General features: G+C 61.8%; 1 protein-coding gene across 1 annotated transcript; it reads left to right on the top strand.

The window, feature by feature from the left end:
• The first annotated feature begins 1,617 nt into the window (after positions 1-1,617).
• Positions 1,618-21,809, top strand: DPYSL4 (dihydropyrimidinase like 4). The gene is made up of 14 exons (XM_002821288.5): positions 1,618-1,839; positions 5,436-5,524; positions 8,566-8,750; positions 10,738-10,902; positions 12,676-12,737; positions 12,836-12,916; positions 14,240-14,308; positions 14,675-14,795; positions 16,326-16,482; positions 16,823-16,964; positions 17,921-18,091; positions 18,620-18,799; positions 19,689-19,854; positions 20,882-21,809. Exons 1-14 carry the CDS (start codon positions 1,801-1,803, stop codon positions 20,971-20,973), a joined length of 1,719 nt encoding a protein of 572 aa, XP_002821334.4. The 5' UTR covers positions 1,618-1,800; the 3' UTR covers positions 20,974-21,809.
• The last annotated feature ends 417 nt before the right edge of the window (positions 21,810-22,226 follow it).

Genomic DNA, 22,226 nt, shown 5'->3' on the forward strand with positions numbered 1-22,226 from the left:
TGGCTTTGAAATGCGGACTGCGGTAACAACGCAAAGGCCCGAAGTCTCAGGGTTCAAATTCAGCCGCTGCAAGCTGGGTAGAGTGACAGATGGAGTGACAGCATCGCCCCGTCACTCCTGTCTCGCCCCGAGCCTCTAACTCGGCTTTAAGGGAGATCAGCAGCAGCTTGCGTGGGCAGGTACACCCCACCCCCGTGCGCCCTCCACACTCGCCCAGGGTTTCGGAGTCAGGGCTTTCTTGTCTGGCGTGGGACGGCCCAAGGGGCCTGGAAATGTGGCCGGGATTCCCATAGCGGTTTCTCCAGTGCGCGCTCCCTGCCCGGCCTTCCCAGCGCCCAGCGCCCAGCGTGTCCCGAGGGCGAGCAGCCGCGCGTGGCCGGGACTAAGCGAGCACCCAGGGGCCAGAATGGGGCGTTCAGCACCCGCCACGTGGACAGCGCCAGCTCCGCGCAACGCGGCGGGGCTGCAGGAGGCGGGGAGAGGGCGCGGCCGCCAGGTCCGCCCAGTGCACCTGCCGCACAGACCTCGCTACAGGAGGCTCCGAGACCGGATCCTGTCGCCCGCTCCTGCCATGACCGCGCGGCAGCCTCAGGAGCCCGCGAGGCCTCTGGCCCGGCCCAAGCTCGGCTGCGTGTTCCGCTGCGTGAAGGACGCCTTCGAGAGCAAGACGCTGCCGCTGGACGCGCTGGGTGGCGGCCGCCCGGGCCCTCGGGTTGGGAGGCGAGTCTGCGGGGCGCGCGGAGACTCGGAGCAGTCGGGCCAGCACTGCGGAGACCCCTCAACGGCCGCAGCAAGTCCCCGAGGGCAGCCCGGTGTGGCCCAGGTCCGGGACCCCCAGCAGGTAGTGGCCGCGGGACAGAGGCCGTGGGCCTGGCCTCGGACTCCCCGAGACCCTCGCACCCGGAGGACGCCGGGCGTGGGGCTCCCGCGCCCCCGCTCCCCCCTGCTGGGTCCTCCCCATCCGTAAAGGTCCTGAGCCTTCTGGGTCCTGCGACCACCGGCCCCCCGCCCGCCCGAGGTCCCGCCCGCCACCGCGTCCCGGTCCCTGGGGAGCGCGAGCGCCTCTTTCTGTCTCGCCGTCTCTGTCTCTCCTATTCGCGCCCCTCCTCCTGCCCTCCGTCTCTCGCGGCCAGCGTGGAACAGCCTCGCGGGGTCACAGCCTGGCGCTCGGACCCCGGCCCGGGTCATCTGCGAAGGAGCCGACTTTGGCCAAGGCGCCTTCCTGGACGGGTGCGGTTCCCAGAGCGTCGCGGCCCGGGGTTGACTGGCTCGGAATCCCGGGGCCTTGGGCGCCTCGCGTCTCCCGGGACCTGGATTCCGCGCTGGAGGACAGCGGGGCGCGGGCGGGGCCTGGCAGGACGTGGCCCGACTCTCTCCCTCGTCTCCCCGGGGTGCAAACTCCGCACACATCAGCTGGAGCAGGTTGAAATCCCCACCCAGCGCTCGTCCGCGGGTCCGCGCGGGGGCCCGTGGTGCAGAGATCAGATCCTGCGGCCGCCCCAGCGTGGGGGGCTTTAATGCGAAGGAGCGGCTGAGGGCGGGGGCGGGGCTGATGGGCGGGGTGGGGCGGGGCCCGGGGCGGGGCGGGGCCTCCGGGGGGCGGGCCCTACCGGGGGCGGGGCACGTCGGGGGCGGAGCCGGGGTGGGGCGGGGCCTATCGGGGGCGGGACCGGAACGCAGCTTTGCGGCCCCGCGCGCTCGCAGTCTGTCTCCCGCCGCCCCCACGCACGCGTCCCGGCTCACGCGTTCCCCCGCCCGCCCCCGCTCGTGCAGCCCCTGCCAGAGACACCCAGGAGCAGGATGTCCTTCCAGGGCAAGAAAAGCATCCCCCGGATCACGGTGAGCCCGGCCCCGCTTCGCCCGGCGCCCCCTGCCCGCCGCCCGGAGTGGGGCCTGGACGCGGGGCGGACCCTCCTGGCCTTGTGCGTGGGGGGGTCCCTGCCTTTGCGTCTGGCGCCTGTCCTGGCGCCCGCCCTTCCCTGCCCGGCTCCTTCGCGCCCCGGGGTCCGAGAGTCCCCGCGAGCGCCGCGCAGACCCTCTTACGGAGCGGGGCATCCAGGCCCGACCCGGCCCTGCCGGCTTCCGGGAGCCTCGGCTGCGCCCTGGGAGAAGCCGGGACCGGGCGGCCTGTCTCTCGGAGCGCTAGAGGCTCCTTCCTCCCACGGCGGTCGGGTGGGCGAGGCGGGCGGACGCGGCCCTTTGTTGGCCCGGGCTGGTCCGGGGCGCGGGGAGATGCCGTTCCCGGCGCAGCCCGTGGGCCGCCCGCCCCTTGGACGCACTGGCGCCGCGTCGGGAGCTCTTTGTCCGAGACAAAGCGATTTAGCCCCAGCCGCTCTGGCCGGAGTCCCTGGTGGCCCCGAACCCTTCCACTAAACTGGCTTCAGCGACTCCAAGGAAAGCGAGCGGTCAAGGGCCACTGGCCGGGAGCCCCGGCAGCCCCTGAACCTTCGAGAGCAGAGGCCCCTCCCCAGCACCCACACGCACCGGCGCGGGAGGTCCCGGTCTGCCAGAAACAAAGCCTCCCCACTCGGGCGGCGGGAGATTGGGGTGGGAGGAAGGAGGCTTCGGGACCCGGCAGGACCTGGGCGGGGGAGTCCATGGGGTCCCAGACCCGATTCTGGACTTGGCCTCGGCGGGAGGGCCGTGGGGTCTGACCTCTGATATTAGCTCGAGCCGTGGGCTGTGGGCTCCACTCCCTGAGACGCTGAGCGAGGAAGGAGCCCTCCTCTCTCCAGACGGGAGGGGCTGCTGCCTCCAGAGGGTTCTGCCCGGCTGGGTCTGGTCTTGATGCAGGAGGTCTTGCTAGCCATCCGGCATGTGGGGGTCGAGTTTTGGGGTGGCAGGAGGACCCCTTCCCAGGGCAGGTCAGGCAACCATGTCAGTGCGGAGGGGCGGCTGCTTCCCGGGAACTTTCACCTTCATCTGGATGAGTGTAGTAAGAAGAGCATGGCCCCACACCCCAGCTGCGTCTCCTCTGGGTTCCAAACCCAGTCTCAGTGCAGGTGCCTGAACACTTGGGTGCCTATGAGCAGAGAGCCCAGACCACACATCTCCTCAAGCCTCCTTAAGCCTCCTTCTGCCTGGTTGCATTTTCTAGGGCTTTCTTGAAAATGCATGGGTCCCCTGGGAGGGGTGGAAAGTGAAGAGGAGGGACAGCGCCGGGAAGGCAGCCAGGGCCTGATGCGGCCACAGAGGCTCTGCAAATGCATGGTGGTGCCGGGTCAGGGCTGAGCCTGGCGCTAAGCTGGGACTGGGCAGGAGGAGGAGAGGTGCGGCGGCTGGGAACAGACAGCTCTGTAGACCAAGGGTCTAAAACTTCTTCCACATCCGGCCCGAGAGTAAATGGTGTCAGCTTTGTGGACCACGCTGTTCCTGTCGCGGCTGCTTGGCCCTGCCAGGAAAGCAGTCCTGGACACTTAGGAAGTCAGTGGGCACCACTGTGTTCCAACAAAACTTTATCTGTGGATGCTGCAGTGTAAACTTCACAGAATTTTTGAGTCATGATATACTCTTGTTATTGTTTTCAGTGAATATGCAAGAACCATTCTTAGCCTAGGGCTGTATGAGGACAGGTAGAGGGTTGGGTCTGGCCTGGGTCTTACTCTGCCAACCGTTTGTAGACTATGGGGTAGTAGTTGACAAGTCACTGGGATCCTGAAAATACAGCCCCACAGTTACATGTCAGCAGTGAATCCTACAATGGAGCTCCTAGATAATGAACTCCTTCTCATTCTGAGAGTTTTACCAATTGTGCATTTCAGTTTAATGTTCTTGGCTTCAGACTGACGGTGTGTGAAGGCTGCAGCCCCAGGCTAGGGCCCTGGCCACCTATGGGTGGGCCCTGGAAACCCAGAGCAGGCGGCCAGACCTCCCTGTTAAATGCAGACGGTCAGTCCTGCCTGGTCAGTTGCAGGGCGTGCTGAGGCGCACGCGAGACCGTGAAGGGAAAAGCACTGCCGAGTCCAGCCCGTGCGTGTGTCCTTCTCCACCTCCTTTCATTCCTTTTTTGTGTTTTTCTCCCCCATTCTCCACTGAGGTCAGGTCTTCACCTCTGACGGTCATGCAGAGTCCCATCAGTGACACCCCACTTTCTGCCTAATCTTCTGCTTCCCGGCCATCTGGTAGGATTCTTAGAAGTAGATTTATGACTGCCAAGCACTGGAGTCAATCCCTGTCTAATGCCACAGCTCTGTGCTGCCAGGGCTGACCCACAAAGAGCCAGCCTCACCAGCTTGACGCTCTGTGCCCCACTGGGAGTGCGTCCGAGCTGCACTGAAACCTGAGGTCACCCCGTCTCTTCCCCATCACACCCATGGCCTCTTGGTCAGCAAGTCCTGCCATTCTGACTCCCAGCCTCTCTGGAATCCACTCTCCTCCCGTCCTTTCCCATAGTCCTGTCCCAGAGCCCCTCATCTCACTCAGAAATCACCCCAGCAATGATCCCGCTTCCATTGTTAAACATTACAATCTACTTTCTAACACAGCAGCCAAGGCGATCTCTTTAAAACATCAAACCAGGATTGAAACCTGCTTAAGGCCCCCAGTCGGGGCAGCCATGGAGTCCCCAGGTCTACATATCCTGCCCCTGCCAAGCTCTGGGCACCCACCTGCCTCTGGCACCACCACCCCACCAGAAGGTTCCAGCCCTCGGCCTTCTCCCAGGTCTGCTGATGGCAGCTCAAGCCCTTTCCTGCCCCAGGGCCAGGCTGCTTCCTGGCTGGAATGCTCACCATGTCCACCTTGCCCCTGTGTCAGCCACCCCGGCCCCAGAGGTCCTTCTCCCAGCGCCTCTCTCACGGCCCTGCCATGGTGCCCTCAATGTGCTGTGCACATTCGTCACCATTTGTGATGATCTGTGCACATGTGTTTTTGCTGCTGTTGGTCTCCCCTCAGTGGGAGGCAGCCTCCTGGGGTGGGGACCATGCCTGTGGGGGCGCTGCTCTGCCTCCACCTCCTGGCACCATCACTGGTCTGTCGTGTTTGGGTGGAACCAAAGTCCAGCTCCGTCAGCTCCCAGCCTCCTCCATGTGGGTGGAAGACCGGGTGGAGGAGAGCAGGATCCCTGAGGCTGCACAGGAGGCCATGAGACAGTGTTCACCTCCCACCTCAGGCTGGGTTTCCTCAATCCAGTGGTAAATTAGAAGATATAAATATGACCTGTGGCACTGCCACACTTTCACCAACACGGGCTTTGCCCTCAGTGAGGCCTGAGCAGCAGCTCCGGGGCGTACGTGGCGCTTCCAGGGGCAGCTGTTTTTGAGCGCCTGGTGCCACTTCTTGGGGAATAGTAAACCGCTGCAGGCTTTTGTGCTCGTTTTTATGTCTAGAAATTTTGCCTGAATGTTTCAATCATAATTTCAGAGGAAGGAGTTGCACCAAGGGTGTTACTGAGTAACTCAGTTTGGAGAGTAATTATCCTTTGTTGTTCCCAACAGAGTGACCGCCTTCTCATCAGAGGTGGGAGGATCGTGAATGACGACCAGTCCTTTTACGCTGACGTGCACGTGGAAGACGGCTTGGTAAAGTAAGTTTCTGCCGAAAATGAAAATACGTTCCCAGCTCGTGTACACACACTGGTCACGTGGTATCCAGGCAGTTGAAAGTACGTTCCCAGCTCGTGTACACACACTGGTCACGTGGTATCCAGGCAGATGAAAGTATGTTCCCAGCTCGTGTGCACACACTGATCACGTGGTATCCAGGCAGATGAAAGTATGTTCCCAGCTCGTGTGCACACACTGGTCACGTGGTATCCAGGCAGATGAAAGTATGTTCCCAGCTCGTGTACACACACTGGTCACGTGGTATCCAGGCAGTTGAAAGTGTATGTTCCCAGCTCGTGTACACACACTGGTCACGTGGTATCCAGGCAGATGAAAATAGTACCCAGCTCGTGTACACACACTGGTCACGTGGTATCCAGGCAGTTGAAAGTATGTTCCCAGCTCGTGTACACACACTGGTCACGTGGTATCCAGGCAGATGAAAGTATGTTCCCAGCTCGTGTACACACACTGATCACGTGGTATCCAGGCAGATGAAAATAGTACCCAGCTCGTGTACACACACTGGTCACGTGGTATCCAGGCAGTTGAAAGTGTATGTTCCCAGCTCGTGTGCACACACTGGTCACGTGGTATCCAGGCAGATGAAAGTATGTTCCCAGCTCGTGTACACACACTGGTCACGTGGTATCCAGGCAGATGAAAGTATGTTCCCAGCTCATGTACACACACTGGTCACGTGGTATCCAGGCAGTTGAAAGTACGTTCCCAGCTCATGTGCACACACTGGTCACGTGGTATCCAGGCAGTTGAAAATAGTACCCAGCTCGTGTACACACACTGGTCACGTGGTATCCAGGCAGTTGAAAGTATGTTCCCAGCTCGTGTACACACACTGGTCACGTGGTATCCAGGCAGATGAAAATAGTACCCAGCTCGTGTACACACACTGGTCACGTGGTATCCAGGCAGTTGAAAGTACGTTCCCAGCTCGTGTACACACACTGGTCACGTGGTATCCAGGCAGATGAAAATAGTACCCAGCTCGTGTACACACACTGGTCACGTGGTATCCAGGCAGTTGAAAGTATGTTCCCAGCTCGTGTACACACACTGGTCACGTGGTATCCAGGCAGTTGAAAGTATGTTCCCAGCTCGTGTACACACACTGGTCACGTGGTATCCAGGCAGATGAAAGTATGTTCCCAGCTCGTGTACACACACTGGTCACGTGGTATCCAGGCAGTTGAAAGTGTATGTTCCCAGCTCGTGTGCACACACTGGTCACGTGGTATCCAGGCAGTTGAAAGTATGTTCCCAGCTCGTGTACACACACTGGTCACGTGGTATCCAGGCAGATGAAAGTATGTTCCCAGCTCGTGTACACACACTGGTCACGTGGTATCCAGGCAGATGAAAATAGTACCCAGCTCGTGTACACACACTGGTCACGTGGTATCCAGGCAGATGAAAGTATGTTCCCAGCTCATGTGCACACACACTGGTCACGTGGTATCCAGGCAGATGAAAATAGTACCCAGCTCGTGTACACACACTGGTCACGTGGTATCCAGGCAGATGAAAGTATGTTCCCAGCTCGTGTACACACACTGGTCACGTGGTATCCAGGCAGTTGAAAGTACGTTCCCAGCTCGTGTACACACACTGGTCACGTGGTATCCAGGCAGATGAAAGTATGTTCCCAGCTCGTGTACACACACTGGTCACGTGGTATCCAGGCAGATGAAAGTATGTTCCCAGCTCGTGTACACACACTGATCACGTGGTATCCAGGCAGATGAAAATAGTACCCAGCTCGTGTACACACACTGGTCACGTGGTATCCAGGCAGTTGAAAGTGTATGTTCCCAGCTCGTGTGCACACACTGGTCACGTGGTATCCAGGCAGATGAAAGTATGTTCCCAGCTCGTGTACACACACTGGTCACGTGGTATCCAGGCAGATGAAAGTATGTTCCCAGCTCGTGTACACACACTGGTCACGTGGTATCCAGGCAGATGAAAGTATGTTCCCAGCTCGTGTACACACACTGATCACGTGGTATCCAGGCAGATGAAAATAGTACCCAGCTCGTGTACACACACTGGTCACGTGGTATCCAGGCAGTTGAAAGTGTATGTTCCCAGCTCGTGTGCACACACTGGTCACGTGGTATCCAGGCAGATGAAAGTATGTTCCCAGCTCGTGTACACACACTGGTCACGTGGTATCCAGGCAGATGAAAGTATGTTCCCAGCTCATGTACACACACTGGTCACGTGGTATCCAGGCAGTTGAAAGTACGTTCCCAGCTCATGTGCACACACTGGTCACGTGGTATCCAGGCAGTTGAAAATAGTACCCAGCTCGTGTGCACACACTGGTCACGTGGTATCCAGGCAGTTGAAAGTATGTTCCCAGCTCGTGTACACACACTGATCACGTGGTATCCAGGCAGATGAAAATAGTACCCAGCTCGTGTACACACACTGGTCACGTGGTATCCAGGCATTGACTTTTGGGTGAAATCCATGGGAGAGGTTTCTTCTTTTCCAAACCCATCCTTGGCAGCAGTAAGCTGGTGGCCACTGTCAGAGCCCCAGCCTTTGGTGAGGGCAGAGGTATGTCGGGTGGCTGTGGGGCGAAAGCAGGACACCGGCTTCCGCGTTTCTTTGTTCATCACGGCACTTAGTACGGTGCCTGGCTCACAGCAGGTGCTTCCTAAATACTGGTGCGCACACCTATTAGTGCACCTGCTTCTGTTTGTCAAGCCGCTCCCTCCTCTAGTCAAAAAAGTAGCAACCAGGGACCTGAGTGGAAAACCACAGGGCGTGGCGTCTGCGTGAGGCTAGACCCTGCAGTGACCGTCCTGAGCTGCGCTGAGGGATGCTTTGCTCCCTGGCACTCCCGAGGAGCTAGTCCAGTGAGTGGCCGGCCGTGCTGGCCTTTTCCTCGGGGTTTGGAGCTCACGCAAACGCTTTAGCTCTGCTGCGTTGCTGGGAGCCCATCTGGGCTCTGACCTGGGCTCCCTGTAACCAGTGAAATCTCTGCTGCTTTCAGACAAATCGGAGAAAACCTCATCGTCCCTGGGGGCATCAAGACCATTGACGCCCACGGCCTGATGGTCCTTCCCGGTGGCGTTGACGTCCATACAAGGCTGCAGATGCCCGTCCTGGGCATGACCCCGGCTGACGACTTCTGTCAGGGCACCAAGGCAGCGCTAGCAGGAGGAACCACCATGATCTGTGAGTGTCTGGGTCTCCTCCTCTACAGGGGGCAGCCAGCGTCTGCCGCCCCTCCCCCTGGCCAGGTGTGTGCGGGAGGAGGCGTGTCTCCTCAAGGTGCCTTGCTCAGCTGTCTCCCTTTATTGCATCTGTCTGAGAACCTGGAGTGCCTTTCTTATCCCTGTGTCTCGCTCTGGGTGTTTCTGCGTGGCCAGCTCTGGAATGCTCCTGGGATTTCCAGGAGTGGAAATCAGTGACTGACGTGTGTCCACTTGTTCTTCCCTGGGCACTAGTAGCCGGCCCAGAGCTGGGGTTTGGAAAACTCAAATGCCTTGGGCGAGGGGAGGGGTCTTGCTTTCTGAAATGCCAGATACATGTCTGACCTTGAGCTACACGGCTTGGGAGCTTGATAACTGGAAGGTTCTTGCTCACGTCAAGAAGAGTTAAGGATGGAGACTATATTTTTAGAAAAAGATAAAAGCAATGCTCATTATTATCCCATCAGAAAATAACCAGAGTTGCTATTTCTGTAATGCTGGCTGCGTGCCCGGCACGGGCTCTATCCTGACACCCATCGGCTCACGTGCTCTCCTCCTAAAACCCTCTGAGCTCAGCCCAGCTGGGCTCAGCTAAGCCTAGTTTAACAGGCGGGTGAGGGGAGTCTGCCTGCCCACCATGAGCACGTGGTGAGCTCAGGAGCCAGGACGAGGCCCCACAGCCTAGACCTTGACTGCACTGTGTGGCCTTGGGTGCCATTCACTCTGCTGCATCCGTCTGGCACAGACATCACTGCTGAGGTTGAGAACGGGTCTGAGGAACCTAGCTGAACCTGGTTCTATGGTTTTCTAGCTGTGTGACTCCAGATAAACTCAGCTGGCTTTTTTTTATAAGTCACACTTTGTTGATCTGTAAAACACTGGCCTCATGAGCTTGTGAGGCATGTGTGAGTTAATGCACGCCAGTTGCTCTGTGTCCCTGGCACGCTGGGGAGGGCAGCTCTGAGGACCCTGAGACACCTCGCGGGGACATTTAGCCATTACCAAATCACAGCTTGGTTTGGTTTACTCAGCCACAAAGGGAGGAAAAACCAGCAGCAGCCCACCTTGCAATCTGAGGAGACTGGCCACTGCTCACGCCCTTCAGGGGGCGGCCCAAGCTGGTCAGGACGTCTGCACAGTCGAGACCACCTGCCTCGTGCCAGTGCCAAGGCACCCGGCCAGCTGTGGGTCCCTGCGAAGACAGAGAAACACCACAGACACGAGGCTGGCCTCTGTCCTGCCTCTGTCTTCCTTGGCCTGCAGGCCCAGGCTGGCACTGTGGGTGGCTGCAGGGAGAGTGGGTGCCCACTTCATCCTGTTGGGATGCATGGGGGCCCGAGGGAGGGCTGTGCTGGAGGAAGGCATCCCTGGTGGGCGCGCCCTCCTGTCAGACCACCTGGCTCGGAGCTGTCTCCGGCTGTACCAGGAGAGGCCAGTGAGCAGTGTTTGGGCCTTGGGTGTGTGGTTGGTGGGGCAGCAGCAGGATGGCTGTGTGCAGGGGCAGGATGGCCCCTTTCAAGTCTTGTGGAAACAGCTCCCACTGTTCTAGGAAGGCACCCAGAGGCGGAGCCCAGCACCTTGGACAGCGCACTGGCCCAGCCTGGCTCTGGGGGTGCCTCACCCAGCCTGAGACAGGAGCTGAAGGCAGGGCAAAGCCCTGACCTCCTGTGCTCCTCCAAGTGCGATGTGGGAGTGGGGATGGTTTGGGGTGGGGCTCTTCCTCTCTCCCCTCTCCCTTCTGTGCTCAGAGGGTGGCTGGGGGACTTGGGACAGAAGGTTCCTCTTTGAACAAAGCGACAGAACAGGTTCGTGGCAGTGTCATCCTCTCTCAGGGGCCGGTGGCCTCTGCTGTGTCTCCTTCAAATGGTCCTCTGGTCTCTTGGGAACGTGAAACAGAATCTCCCGTGGAGGAGGCAGAGGTGGGAACCAGGGACCGGTGGGGGAAGCTGCTGACCGTGCTGCCTTCACAGTGGACCATGTCTTCCCTGACACGGGTGTGAGCCTGCTGGCAGCCTACGAGCAGTGGCGGGAGCGGGCGGACGGCGCGGCTTGCTGCGACTACTCCCTGCATGTGGACATCACCCGATGGCACGAGAGCATCAAGGAGGAGCTGGAGGCCCTGGTCAAGGAGAAGGGTGAGGGCGGCTGGAGGGGCTGGAGGGCGGGCATGGAGCCTGGTGGAGGGGCCTCTGCCCTGACCCTGTGTCCTGCCGATGGTGCTGCTCTGCCCTGGGGGCTGTTGTCCAGGTTTGAGTGGAAGTTTGAGAAAAGTCATTTGAAGGCCCATCTCACCTTCAGAGGCTCTAGACCAAGAGGCCTTCTCTTTCCCAATCCTAGGGACCCATCCTGGAATTGTCCTCCCGGTGAAAAGATGCAGCAGGTCCCTCGTTTCTTAGAAAAAGAGGCTGCCCAGGGTGGAAGAGCAGCGGTTCCCCATTCTCGTAGCATCTGGGGATCCTTTCAGAGCAAGAGCCTTTTAAATCCGTATCTCTTTGTTGTCACCGATGCTAAAACAAATCAGTCTATAAACAAGTTAACATTTTTCCCCACAAAAAACCCTGAAGCTAAAACCACATCAGAGTTTCATAGTGGGTTTGACAAGTGGCATATCTGATTATAACCGATCTCTCCTAATCTGAGTCCGGCCCACAGCTTCCATCCTGGAGGTGGGGGCGGGATGGAGCCCAAGCAAGTCCAGGAGGCTGTCAGGCCCTGGCACACCCAGGGACGCCTGCTACCCATTCCCTACAGACCTGAAGGAGGCAGGGGCATTTCTTCAAGGCCATTCCTCTGGGTTCCCATTCCCCAGAGGGTGACGGGCCCCTTGATGTCAGGACCCCTCACCTCCCTGCCTGGGGGCTGGTGGAGCCCGTCAATCCTCAGTCCCTAGGCCTCACTCCAGGCAGCTGCTCTGCCACCCATGCTGTTCTGTGAGTGGACCCGGGGGCCTGTGGCCTCGTGTCTCAGAGCAGAGGTGGAAGCAGGGCCTGCACCTCCTCTCACCCTGTGTTGGCAGTGCTGGGGCCTCTGCTCCCCAAGCGCCATGCAGGAGTCATTGGTCCTGTGCCCATGGGGTGGTGTTGCAGGGACAGCACTGCATCCCAACCATCACCTTCATCAGACGCTCGGGGGCAGACCCCAAACTCCAGGTCACATGCAGGTTGCTACCTGGAGGGATGGCTTGGGGGGGGGGGGCACAGGGTGACTCAGTTTCCCCAGTGTGCCTTAGCTTGTCACACTAGCACTTTCTACCCAGCGAGGAGGGGGTGCCATGGGCTGGGTGGGCTTGAGTGATGGGAGGTTGGGATCCTGCCTCCAGGCCCAGGCCGGTCCCCACACAAGTCCCGAGTCCTGGGGGAGGTGGATGGGCTCTGGCTGCTCAGGAAACAAGAGGGCCCAGCCCTGAGATCTGGGCGGTCCCACAAGCCTGCACTGTGAGCCAGGCATGGCAAGTGGGGCTCCAAGGCCCTGCAGGCAGGTGCTGGATGTGCTGGACTGCCAGAATGCAGGTCACCAGCACAGCGCGGCCCGGGCCGCACTTCCAGGAGGGAGCCAGTGGAACTCAGGCCGAGAGCCCAGGCACAGTGGCTCTTCCAGTAATGGGGGGTCTGCTGGATGGGTGTGAGGGGTTCTCACCTACATTTGCCGCTGGGTGGACAATCAGTTCCTAACCCGGAGCACAGGAACAGGCAAGGAGGGCCTGGATGTAGCTGCCTCCACCTCACTTCCCAGCTTGCTGGTGTGTGCATGGAAGCGGGGGTCTGCTTGCAGGGCTGGCCAGCCAGCGAGGGAAGCACTGCGGGGGAGGGGCCCAAGACCCCCAACCCTCCAGTGGGCAGGAGCAGCAGAGGCTCCTTGGGTTGTCTGACTGGCGATGGCTGAGCCTCTGGCCCCTGCCTCTTCTCCAGGCGTGAACTCCTTCCTAGTCTTCATGGCATACAAGGACCGGTGCCAGTGCAGCGACAGCCAGGTAAGGGCAGGCGTGGAGAAGGGAGTGGGCAGGTGTGTCCCAGGCTGCTGCTGGTGCAGGTGCAGTCCCACCCAGGATCCCACCACTTCTCTTCCCAGATGTACGAGATCTTCAGCATCATCCGGGACCTGGGGGCCTTGGCCCAGGTGCACGCTGAGAATGGGGACATCGTGGAGGAGGTGCCGTGGGGCAGGGCTGCTGTGGGGCAGGCACAGGACGTGCCGTGGGGCAGGGGCTGCCTGTGGGGCGGGGCGGGGGTCTGAGGGTGACCTTCATGATACGCAGACATCAGCACAGAATCCCACAAAACCTTGAGGGAGGGTTACAGCTTACCCCGAATCAAAGGTCAACCAGTGAGTTAGAGAGACTGGGGGATGGTGGGGAGCTTTGAGGCCATAAAACAGCTTCTCCTTGATCAACACTTCTTATCCAAAATACCTCAAAACCAAAGTGTCAACCCCATGGATCAAGGCCCCTCCTGTGGAGCAGGGTCCCCTCTGGGGGTTGGGTTACCACCTTCCAGCCAAGGGCACCCATGTTGACAGGGCCACATCCTTCAGACACACCCCATTGGGCTGGGGAGGGCCTGAGCCCGCGTGCAGTGGCACCGACCCCCCAGGCCCTTGGGGCTGTGAGGCAGCCTGGCCCCCAAGCCCCTGGGCCCTGCACCTTGTTTTCCCCTCTAGCTCAGGCACCCACAAGTACAGATGGAGTTCAGAGAGTGGGGCACCCCATCCCTGTAGGACCTCAGTGGGGGTCACCACACAGGACACACCTCCCTGACACTGCAAACCCACAGTGAGACTTCCTGGGGCGGGACGGGCTCTGCCCACCTCCTGAGCTCTACAGGAAGGTGGTGGCACTCGGGCAGGGGCACGTGGGGGGTCCCCAGTGTCCTCGTCCACCCGTCCAGCTGCGAGGGCATCGGGGCATCACAGACACTTCTGTGGCCCAAGGCCAGGCCCCGGCTGCACCGTCAGGAGGTCATCCTGGGTCCAGCAGATGCTCCACATACAGCGGGAGGGAGCCTCAGTATTGGGGCTGCTTCTCCTGGCCGGTACCGTGTCTTCCCTGACACGAGTAAACGCTGTAGTGCAAATCTCCACGGAAGGGCAGTGCTGGAGGAAGGAGCGGTTGTCCACTCCTGACCTGCAGAGCCCTCCCTGCCCGTGCACACTCCCACACATGCCCCCGCTGGGGGAGGCAGCCTGATGGGCATAGTAGGGGGGTGGGGTCTTGGCGCCATCAGTCAGGAGCCCTGTAGCCTTGGGCGAGCCACTTTCCCCTATCCGAGCTGTCCCCTCCTTGGTAACTCAGGGAGCAGGAATCGCACCTCTCCAAGCCCCTCTACCCTCTATTCTGAGTGTTCTGTGGCTGGGAAATTCTGGGAGGCCTGAGGGTCCAGGACCACTTGGGGAATGGGGCCTCCCAGCCTTGGGCTTAGCATCCAAGGCCCAGCCTCCCTTCAGGGCTGGAGCAAGGCATCCTGTTGGTTTCTTTAGGAGCAGAAGCGGTTGCTGGAGCTCGGCATCACTGGCCCCGAGGGCCACGTGCTCAGCCACCCTGAGGAGGTAAGATCCCAGGGCACCACAGCACACCCAAGCCAACTCCGCCCAGACCACTGCTGCCTGGGGCTGTGCTGACCCTGGCCCTGGGCTCCTGGCCCTGCCACTGTGCTCCCCCTGACCTCATCTGGGAGGCATGAATCCTCCCCGTGCCAGGCACTTGTCCTCCATCCCCCCAACAACCCTACAGCCTGTACCTGAGGCCCAGAAGGTGGTGTCGGCAGGCCCAGGCACTGAGCCCAAGGCTGGGCTGCTCCTACTAGGCTGCTGAGCCTGGGATCCCATGGGTGACCCCTGGGCATCCCCATTGCCCACACTGGTCTGGAGTCCCAGGGCCCTCGTGTGGCCTCATCCCTCTCATCTCGTCCCCAGGTGGAGGCTGAGGCGGTGTACCGAGCTGTCACCATCGCCAAGCAGGCCAACTGCCCGCTGTACATCACCAAGGTGATGAGCAAGGGGGCGGCTGACGCCATCGCCCAGGCCAAGCGCAGAGGTGAGCACCCAGCCCCACCTCTGATGCCGAGGTGCCATGGTCTCGGCCTCCTGGGTGCAGCCCTGGGGAAATGTAGGTGCCCTGAGTCCCTGCATTGGGGCGGGGGGCTGGACCCTGAGTGCCCGCATTGGGCGGCAGGGGCTGGACCCTGAGTCCCCGCATCAGGGTTGGGGGCTGGACCCTGAGTCCCCGCATCAGGGTTGGGGGCTGGACCCTGAGTCCCCGCATCAGGGTTGGGGGCTGGACCCTGAGTCCCCGCATTGGGCGGCGGGGGCTGGACCCTGAGTCCCCGCATCAGGGTGGGGGGCTGGACCTGAGTCCCTGCATTGGGGCGGGGTCTGGACTTGAGTTTCCAGCCTCGCTGGAGCAGCAGCTGCTCACCAGGGGCCCGAGGCAAAACATGGGGCTGCTCATCCCATTTCCAGTGGGTGTGGGGGTGGGGGGAATGGAATGATGAGGAGTGTCTCTAAGAGAGAATTCCAGTTCCAACATGGAGGGCCCCCCACATTGCTATTTGCTGTGTCCAGAGCCGGGGTGCCACCTGCCCACAGAATGCCAGCCCGCTGGAGCCTGGCACTACAGAGAGCCTCAGGCCCAGGGGGCCCACCCAGAGCTGTGATTGGCAGCGGATTGACTGTGGGGTCCCCCAGAGGCTACTGGGCTCAGAGGGACCAGGGAGCCCCAGCAATCACTGGGGCTGGAGAGGGCCAAGGATCTGGGCGCAGAACCCAAGTGACGGGTAAATGAGGGGGTGTCTCCTAGGCAGCCTCTGGATCTGATCTGGTTTCCCCTCCTCCTGCTGTCCCCACTGAGTCCTGAGAGACCTCGTTTTCTGGGCCTGCCTGGGGCTGTGCAGGTCCCTGGGCAGGGTGGGGGGGGTGGTGGGTGGTGCCCTTCTATGTGTTTCCTGCATCGAGGGTTGAAACTGAAACCCACTCAGTTAACTGGGAAAAGGACTCTGAGGCATTCAGGTGAATGGAGGTCTGCAGGGGTGAGGCCCGGGCCTCGCTCAGGACACCAAGCAGCCTCGGGGCAGCAGGCCAGGCCCTTCTCAGGGGTACCCCGCCTGCCAGGCTCTTCTCGGGGGGTGCCCCACCCCACCTGGGAGCATTTCTCCCCCACCTACTGGTGGGAGCTGCCTCAGCTGTGAGCTGGAACCCTGGTGAGGCCATGGCCAGGGCACCCCACGCCGGTCAGCTGCCATGCAGTTCACTGTGCCTCACAGCCCACAGGCACGCCCTGGCCCCGCTGGAGTGCCCGGGGTCCTGGGGTGGGGTGTGGGCAGAGAGAGGACCCGGCGTCCGCAGGCCAGACTCCCTTTCCCGGAAGGACCCCCAGGGCCAACCACGTCTGCCCGGGACCCAGGCCTCTGCCCCACCTCCTGCCCAGGGCCAGGGACTCTAGACTGGGCACAAGCTGTCCCAGGCGAGGAAAGTGAGGGGCAGTCGTGGGTGTCGGCAGCAGCAGTGCTTGGGGCCCCAGGGGGTGCAGGTGGCCAGCGGGGCACCTCTCATGGGCCTCATGCTGCAGGGGTGGTCGTGTTTGGGGAGCCCATCACCGCCAGCCTGGGCACCGACGGTTCGCACTACTGGAGCAAGAACTGGGCCAAGGCCGCAGCCTTCGTCACATCACCCCCTGTCAATCCAGACCCCACCACGGCAGACCACCTCACCTGCCTGCTGTCCAGGTAAGCAGCCGCTCCAGGTGGCCCCAGGTCGGCCGCCCGCTGCACACCCTGCCAAGGCTGTGGCCCTCACACCCCAGGCCTCTCCCACAGCTCCCGTGGGGCGGCCCAGACAGTGATGGGTGGGGGAAGTCTGAGCCCTTTGGTCCCAGCGGGGGCCTCCCCTGGCAGGAACCAGTCCCCGCTCCCCTGCACAGAGCCACCAGCTCTGCCCAGCGAGAGCCGCTCAGATGACCTCTAGCCCCTGCGGCTGTGCTGGCCAAGGGGGCTGGAGCTGACCTGGCCTCTGCCGGCTCAGGAAGGCCAGGACCCCTGGGCCCTTCTGACCCTGGCTTGTTTTCAGCGGGGACCTCCAGGTGACAGGCAGCGCCCACTGCACCTTCACCACTGCCCAGAAGGCTGTGGGCAAGGACAACTTCACGCTGATCCCCGAGGGCACCAACGGCATTGAGGAGCGCATGTCGGTGGTCTGGGAGAAGTGTGTGGTGAGCACAGACCTGGCCGGGGCACGCCGTCTGGGAAGTGGCTGTGGGTGGGATTCTGATGGCTGGTCAGAAGGGAGCCCATCTAACCAGTGCACACTCGTGAAACAGATCAGAGCACACAGGCTCCGGGGTGGCAGATCCCCCACCCAGGGCGCCTCAGACACGTGGTTCTGGCCCCTCCAGATGAGACTCCAACAGCAACGGGGGCAGCTGGTAGCCCCCCGCCCCCCAGCAGACTCTAGTGTTGCCTGGACACTGTGTTTGCCCAGGGGTCAGCATGGGGCCTCCACGCTGCGACATTAGTGCTCCCCTGCGATGTCCTCAGGACCCGTCGCACACCACCCTGTCCTGCGCCCTCCCGCATCCTGAGCCCCACCTCCCCCGGCAACTGAGCTCTTCCCCTCAGCTGCTCCTGCCTCCCCAGCCTCCAGGGCTCCCCAAGGAGACTGTCACGTCCTTCAGGGGACACAGGTGTTGCCATTGAAGCTTCACTCTCGCTGAACCTTCGTGGAAGCTTTACCCACAAAGTGAATGCAGAAAGGTTTCGCCCAGGAAGGGGCAGACCAGCAGGCATCACTGAGATGGGCTCACTGATTCACCAGTGCAGCCTGGCAGGCGTTCTTACCCCCTGAGTGTTGCCATGGCGAGGGCCGTGGCTGGAGCCCTGTCCTGGAGCCCAGGATCTTGGCTGCCTGGGTGGCACTCTAGTGCCCGTCTTCGCGGGGGCCTGGTATCCATCTTTGTGGGGTCCCAGCGGCCCAGCATCCGACCTTGCAGGGGCCCCATGTCCTGCTGTCCAACCTTGTGGGGGGCCTGGTGGCCCAGCGTCTGTCCTCACAGGGGCCTGGTGGCCTGGCATCCATCCTTGTGGGGTCCTGGTGGCCCAGTGTCTGTCCTCGCGCAAGCCCCACCCCAGCCCCACCCCTCGCCCTCAGCTCAGCCTTCTTGTTCCCCAGGCCTCTGGGAAGATGGATGAGAATGAGTTCGTCGCGGTGACCAGTACAAATGCTGCCAAAATCTTCAATTTTTACCCAAGGAAGGGGCGAGTGGCTGTGGGCTCTGACGCTGACCTGGTCATATGGAACCCCAAGGCCACCAAGATCATCTCTGCCAAGAGCCACAATCTGGTAAGAGAAGGCGGCTGTAAGTCAGGGTTGGCCTTTGTGGGGCCAGGACCCCGGGGCAGCCTTCCCAGGAGAGGCACAGGACAGAGGCCCACGTGGCAGCAGCAGTGGCCTCAGCCATCCCAGGGCCGTCCACACAGCCTGTCCTAGGCCAGGCACTGAAATGGGCCCTGTCCACAACACCTCGCTGCGTGGCCGCTGCATCTGTGGTCCCCTTGTGCCGTGGAGGACACTGGGGTAGAGCGGTGGCGTGTGCACCTGCCTAGCCAAGGGAGAAGTGACCCTCCCTGCCTGCCCTCGCCTGTCTCCTCTGTCCTCGAGAGAAATGGGACTCAGAAACGAGGTCCGTAGGCCGAGGGGGGCATTCCTCCCGAGTTCCCACCCCTCAGTTCCAGCATCTTGCTGGGGGCTCAGTGCAGGCACACCGGGCCTGCTCCACGCTGGGCGGCCGCAGTGCTCCAGTGGCTCAACGGGGATGGGACTGTTGGGCCCCGGCGTGGAGGCACTGGACCCTCGGGCCTCTCTCCCCAGAACGTCGAGTACAACATCTTCGAGGGAGTGGAGTGCCGGGGAGCGCCCGCTGTGGTCATAAGTCAGGGCCGAGTGGTGCTGGAGGACGGGAAGATGTTTGTCACCCCGGGGGCGGGCCGCTTTGTCCCTCGGAAAACATTCCCGGACTTCGTCTACAAGAGGATCAAAGCTCGCAACAGGGTAAGGCGGCACCCGTGAGGATGTTGTGCAGGTAGGCAGGTGGGCGCTGAGTTCTGAGCCCAGAACGCACCCCTGGTCAGCCTGGCCCGGCCCCCAGAGGGGTCAGGACGACGGAGCGGGGCCGCTGCTTGCCCAGGGCCCTGGTGGGTCTAAGTGGAGCAGAGCCTGCTCCCGCAAGATGGCAGGGGAGGCCCCCATGGCACTGGGACCTTCAGGCCCTGGATCAGCTCTGCAAGCGCCTGTGAACGGCAGCTGGGTCCCACCCAAGTCATCCACGGTTGTTAGAGAAAATACAGATAAAAAGTGAGCAGAAACCTAGATCCCCACGGGAGCTGCCAGTTGGACCTCAGTGTGGGTCCTTCTGGGATTCCCCATGGACAGATGTGCACGCTGATTTGTGGACCGGGGCATGTGCTCCTCTCCACACGGGCTCTCAGGAGCTCAGCCACGGGAGCCCCTCCCCTTGGCCTTCCGGTCTCTTACTGTGGTGATGCCACGCTTGCCGGGCATCATCCGTGTCTGACAGTGCAGCAGGTGTGGCCTGCCCAGACCACCAGGTGCTTCACACACGCACAGGGACACTTGCAGTGGTGTCTGCGCACACACAAGTGCACGTGGGGCCTCGGAGGGAGGTTGAGCGTGTGCGCCTGTGTTGGTAAGACTGAGAGGAGGGACGTTTGCACACACGTGTAGGTGGGACCACAGGCGGGCATTATACATGTGTGGGGAGGACTGCAAGGAGGGAGGCGTGTGTGAACGTGGGGTGAGCACCCCCCCAGGGCAGCCCCAAATTCCTAAAGCTGGCACTGGCGAGGCGCAGAGCAGGCCCAGCCCTCCAGCTGCTCATGCTCAGCCCCTCATGCCCTGTCTCTGTCCCCACCCCCGGCAGCTGGCGGAGATCCACGGCGTGCCCCGTGGGCTGTATGACGGGCCCGTCCACGAGGTGATGGTGCCTGCCAAGCCAGGGAGTGGTGCTCAGGCCCGCGCGTCCTGCTCAGGCAAGATCTCAGTCCCTCCTGTGCGCAACCTACATCAGTCGGGGTTCAGCCTATCTGGTGAGTTGGGCCTGGGGCACCAGTGGGGGTGGGGGACTCTGCCGGAGCATCCGGGGCCTCAGGTACCAGGGCCCAACCTGTGCCCAGAGGGGCTGCACACGGAAGGCAGCCAGCTGGGGACTGGGGCAGGAGATGCTGGGGGTGTTGTGGGGGCCAAGGGCTGAGCCCAGTTAGGGAGGCCCCTCCTGCCTGCTGTCTGCCCAGGGCAGCTGTGATGAACCCTCACCTTCAAGAGAGTGGCACTGGGGTGAGGCTGTCACATGAAGCCCAGGAGTGAGCATGGATCCAGCCTCAGGGGAGGTGGGAGGCCTTGACGAGGATCTCAGGATCATGTGGAATCCAGGTCCCCACCCAGCCGGCCCCAGAACCAACCATGAGGCACAAGGGAGGGTCTGAGCTGTGTCCTGGGGCCCGGAGGGATACACAGGAATGCCTGGGAGAGCTGAGGGGTCTGAGCTGTGTCCCAGGGCCCAGAGGGACATGCAGGAATGCCTGGGAGCGCTGAGGGGTCTGAGCTGTGTCCTGGGCCTGGAGGGATACACAGGAGTGCCTGGGAGGGCTCAGGCTGTCAGGGTCTGGCCTCTGGCGTCACTTCTGGTGCATTCTCCAGACCCAGGAAGGTGACAGCAAAGCCCTGCTCACCACCTGGGGACTCAGGCCTGGGGGCAGGTCCCTGAGAACCCGGCACTGTCTGGGAGGCCAGGGGCAGCCTTTCATCACCCGGGACCCACAGCATGGACGAGGCAGGACTGGCCCGGGCTCCTCTCGGGACAGGAAGGGCTTCCTGCGGGGTCAGCCTGGAGCCCACAGTCCCCGCAGGTTCCATGATCTCCTGGGCAGCCTCGCCTGCACCCCGGGCCTCAGGGATGGGAGGCCTGCCGGGCACCTGGTCTGCTTGGCCTTCTGGTGGTGCAGGTGTGCGGGGGCTCCCCAGTCCTGGCCCCACTGACGCAGCCACTGACTCTGCCTCACACCTTGAAGAAAAGGGCCCCTGCCCCTGCCCTGCCCACCTTTGCCCTTTCTTCAGGGTCTCAGGCTGATGACCACATCGCCCGACGCACAGCACAGAAGATCATGGCACCACCCGGCGGCCGCTCCAACATCACCTCTCTCTCCTAGACGCCCAGGACCGGCCCTGTGAGCCGTGCTGGCCCCACCCGAGGCCACGGGGGCCCCGGGGCACTCGCCCCCCTCCTTAGCGTTTTCTTTTGTAGAAGTTTCTCGAAGGTGCTTGGCGGTCTTGCCTTCCCCCTCCCCACAGGCTCTCCTTGTGGGGTCCCAGGTCCTGCTGCCAAGAGCCCCTCAAGAGAAGAGCTGAACCTGGGGAGATGACACTGCCAGGGTGAGGTGGCACCACATGGCAGGGACAATGCCGGCAGCCTGAGCCCAGGCACCCCAGTGCCCACTGGGCCCAGCATGGGGACAGGGAACCTGCCGGGCTCACAGCGTGGCAGCAGCTGGACACCAGGCTTCTTGGCGAACCGGCGAGGGGCCGAGTCCTGCCTGGTGGGCGTTTGCCGCCGCCTCCCCACCACCACCAGTCACTGCCTCACAGAGCCCCACACTCCCACAGCCACTCCTCAGAGCCCTGTGCCCATCGCAGGCCCGGGAGGAAAGCGGGCGCAGAGCCCTCCTGCCTCACACAGCTGCTGAGACTTCAGGGACCCATCAGAACTTGGTGCAGCGCAGCCCCGCCCGTGGAGGGTCCCTTTTACGCACCCCAAGGCCCACACCTAAGCTTTCGTGTAGCCCTCGTCCAGGGAAGTTTTGCGATCCTTTAGGAAGATACTGTCCTCTTATTACAGATTGTGTATTTCCGTAGGCTTCTTAGTAGCAGCTTTGTACACTGAGGACATTGTAGCCAGGAACCTGTGCATGCCACCCACCGCCTGGACAGGAGTCATCCTGCCTCTGATGTGGATCAGGCCCATTAAAGACGTCTGGGTTTGAAGCCACCTGTGCATGGAAGGCCCCGTCTCCTCTCCCCCACGCCGTCTCTGCACAGGCGGGGCCTGGCTGGCTGTGGGCTGGTCTGACTCCTGCGGCCGCAGCTCTTCTCCCCTGAATGGCAGGGAGGCGCTCATCCTCTCACAGAAAAGAGGGCCGCCAGGGCAGCCAACAGCCACGGCGGGGCAGAGGGCGGGGCAGAGGGAGGGTCCCCCCCTGCCCGCCCGCCCGCCCGCCCGCCCGCCCGCCGCCACCTTCTCACTGGACAGCCAGAGCCACCCCAGAAGGCTGGGCAGCAGGCACGGGAGTGTGTGGAAGTGAAGCACATGCCACTGCCACCAGGGTGGGCGCTGCTCACAGACGCAGGCCCAGCACTCAAGGCCTGGCAGCTATGAGGCTCTGACCTGAGCCCCCGGTGTGTGACT

This window comes from Pongo abelii, chromosome 8 (genome assembly GCF_028885655.2).
Source record: "Pongo abelii isolate AG06213 chromosome 8, NHGRI_mPonAbe1-v2.0_pri, whole genome shotgun sequence".
NCBI classification, from domain to species: Eukaryota; Metazoa; Chordata; class Mammalia; order Primates; family Hominidae; genus Pongo; species Pongo abelii.

Coding starts and splice junctions, on each gene's coding strand:
- DPYSL4 (XM_002821288.5), top strand. CDS start 1,801: ATGTCCTTCCAGGGCAAGAAAAGCATCCCCCGGATCACG. Junction 12,738..12,835: donor GCCAGTGCAGCGACAGCCAG/GTAAGGGCAGGC, acceptor TTCTCTTCCCAG/ATGTACGAGATCTTCAGCAT. Junction 16,965..17,920: donor TGGTCTGGGAGAAGTGTGTG/GTGAGCACAGAC, acceptor CTTGTTCCCCAG/GCCTCTGGGAAGATGGATGA.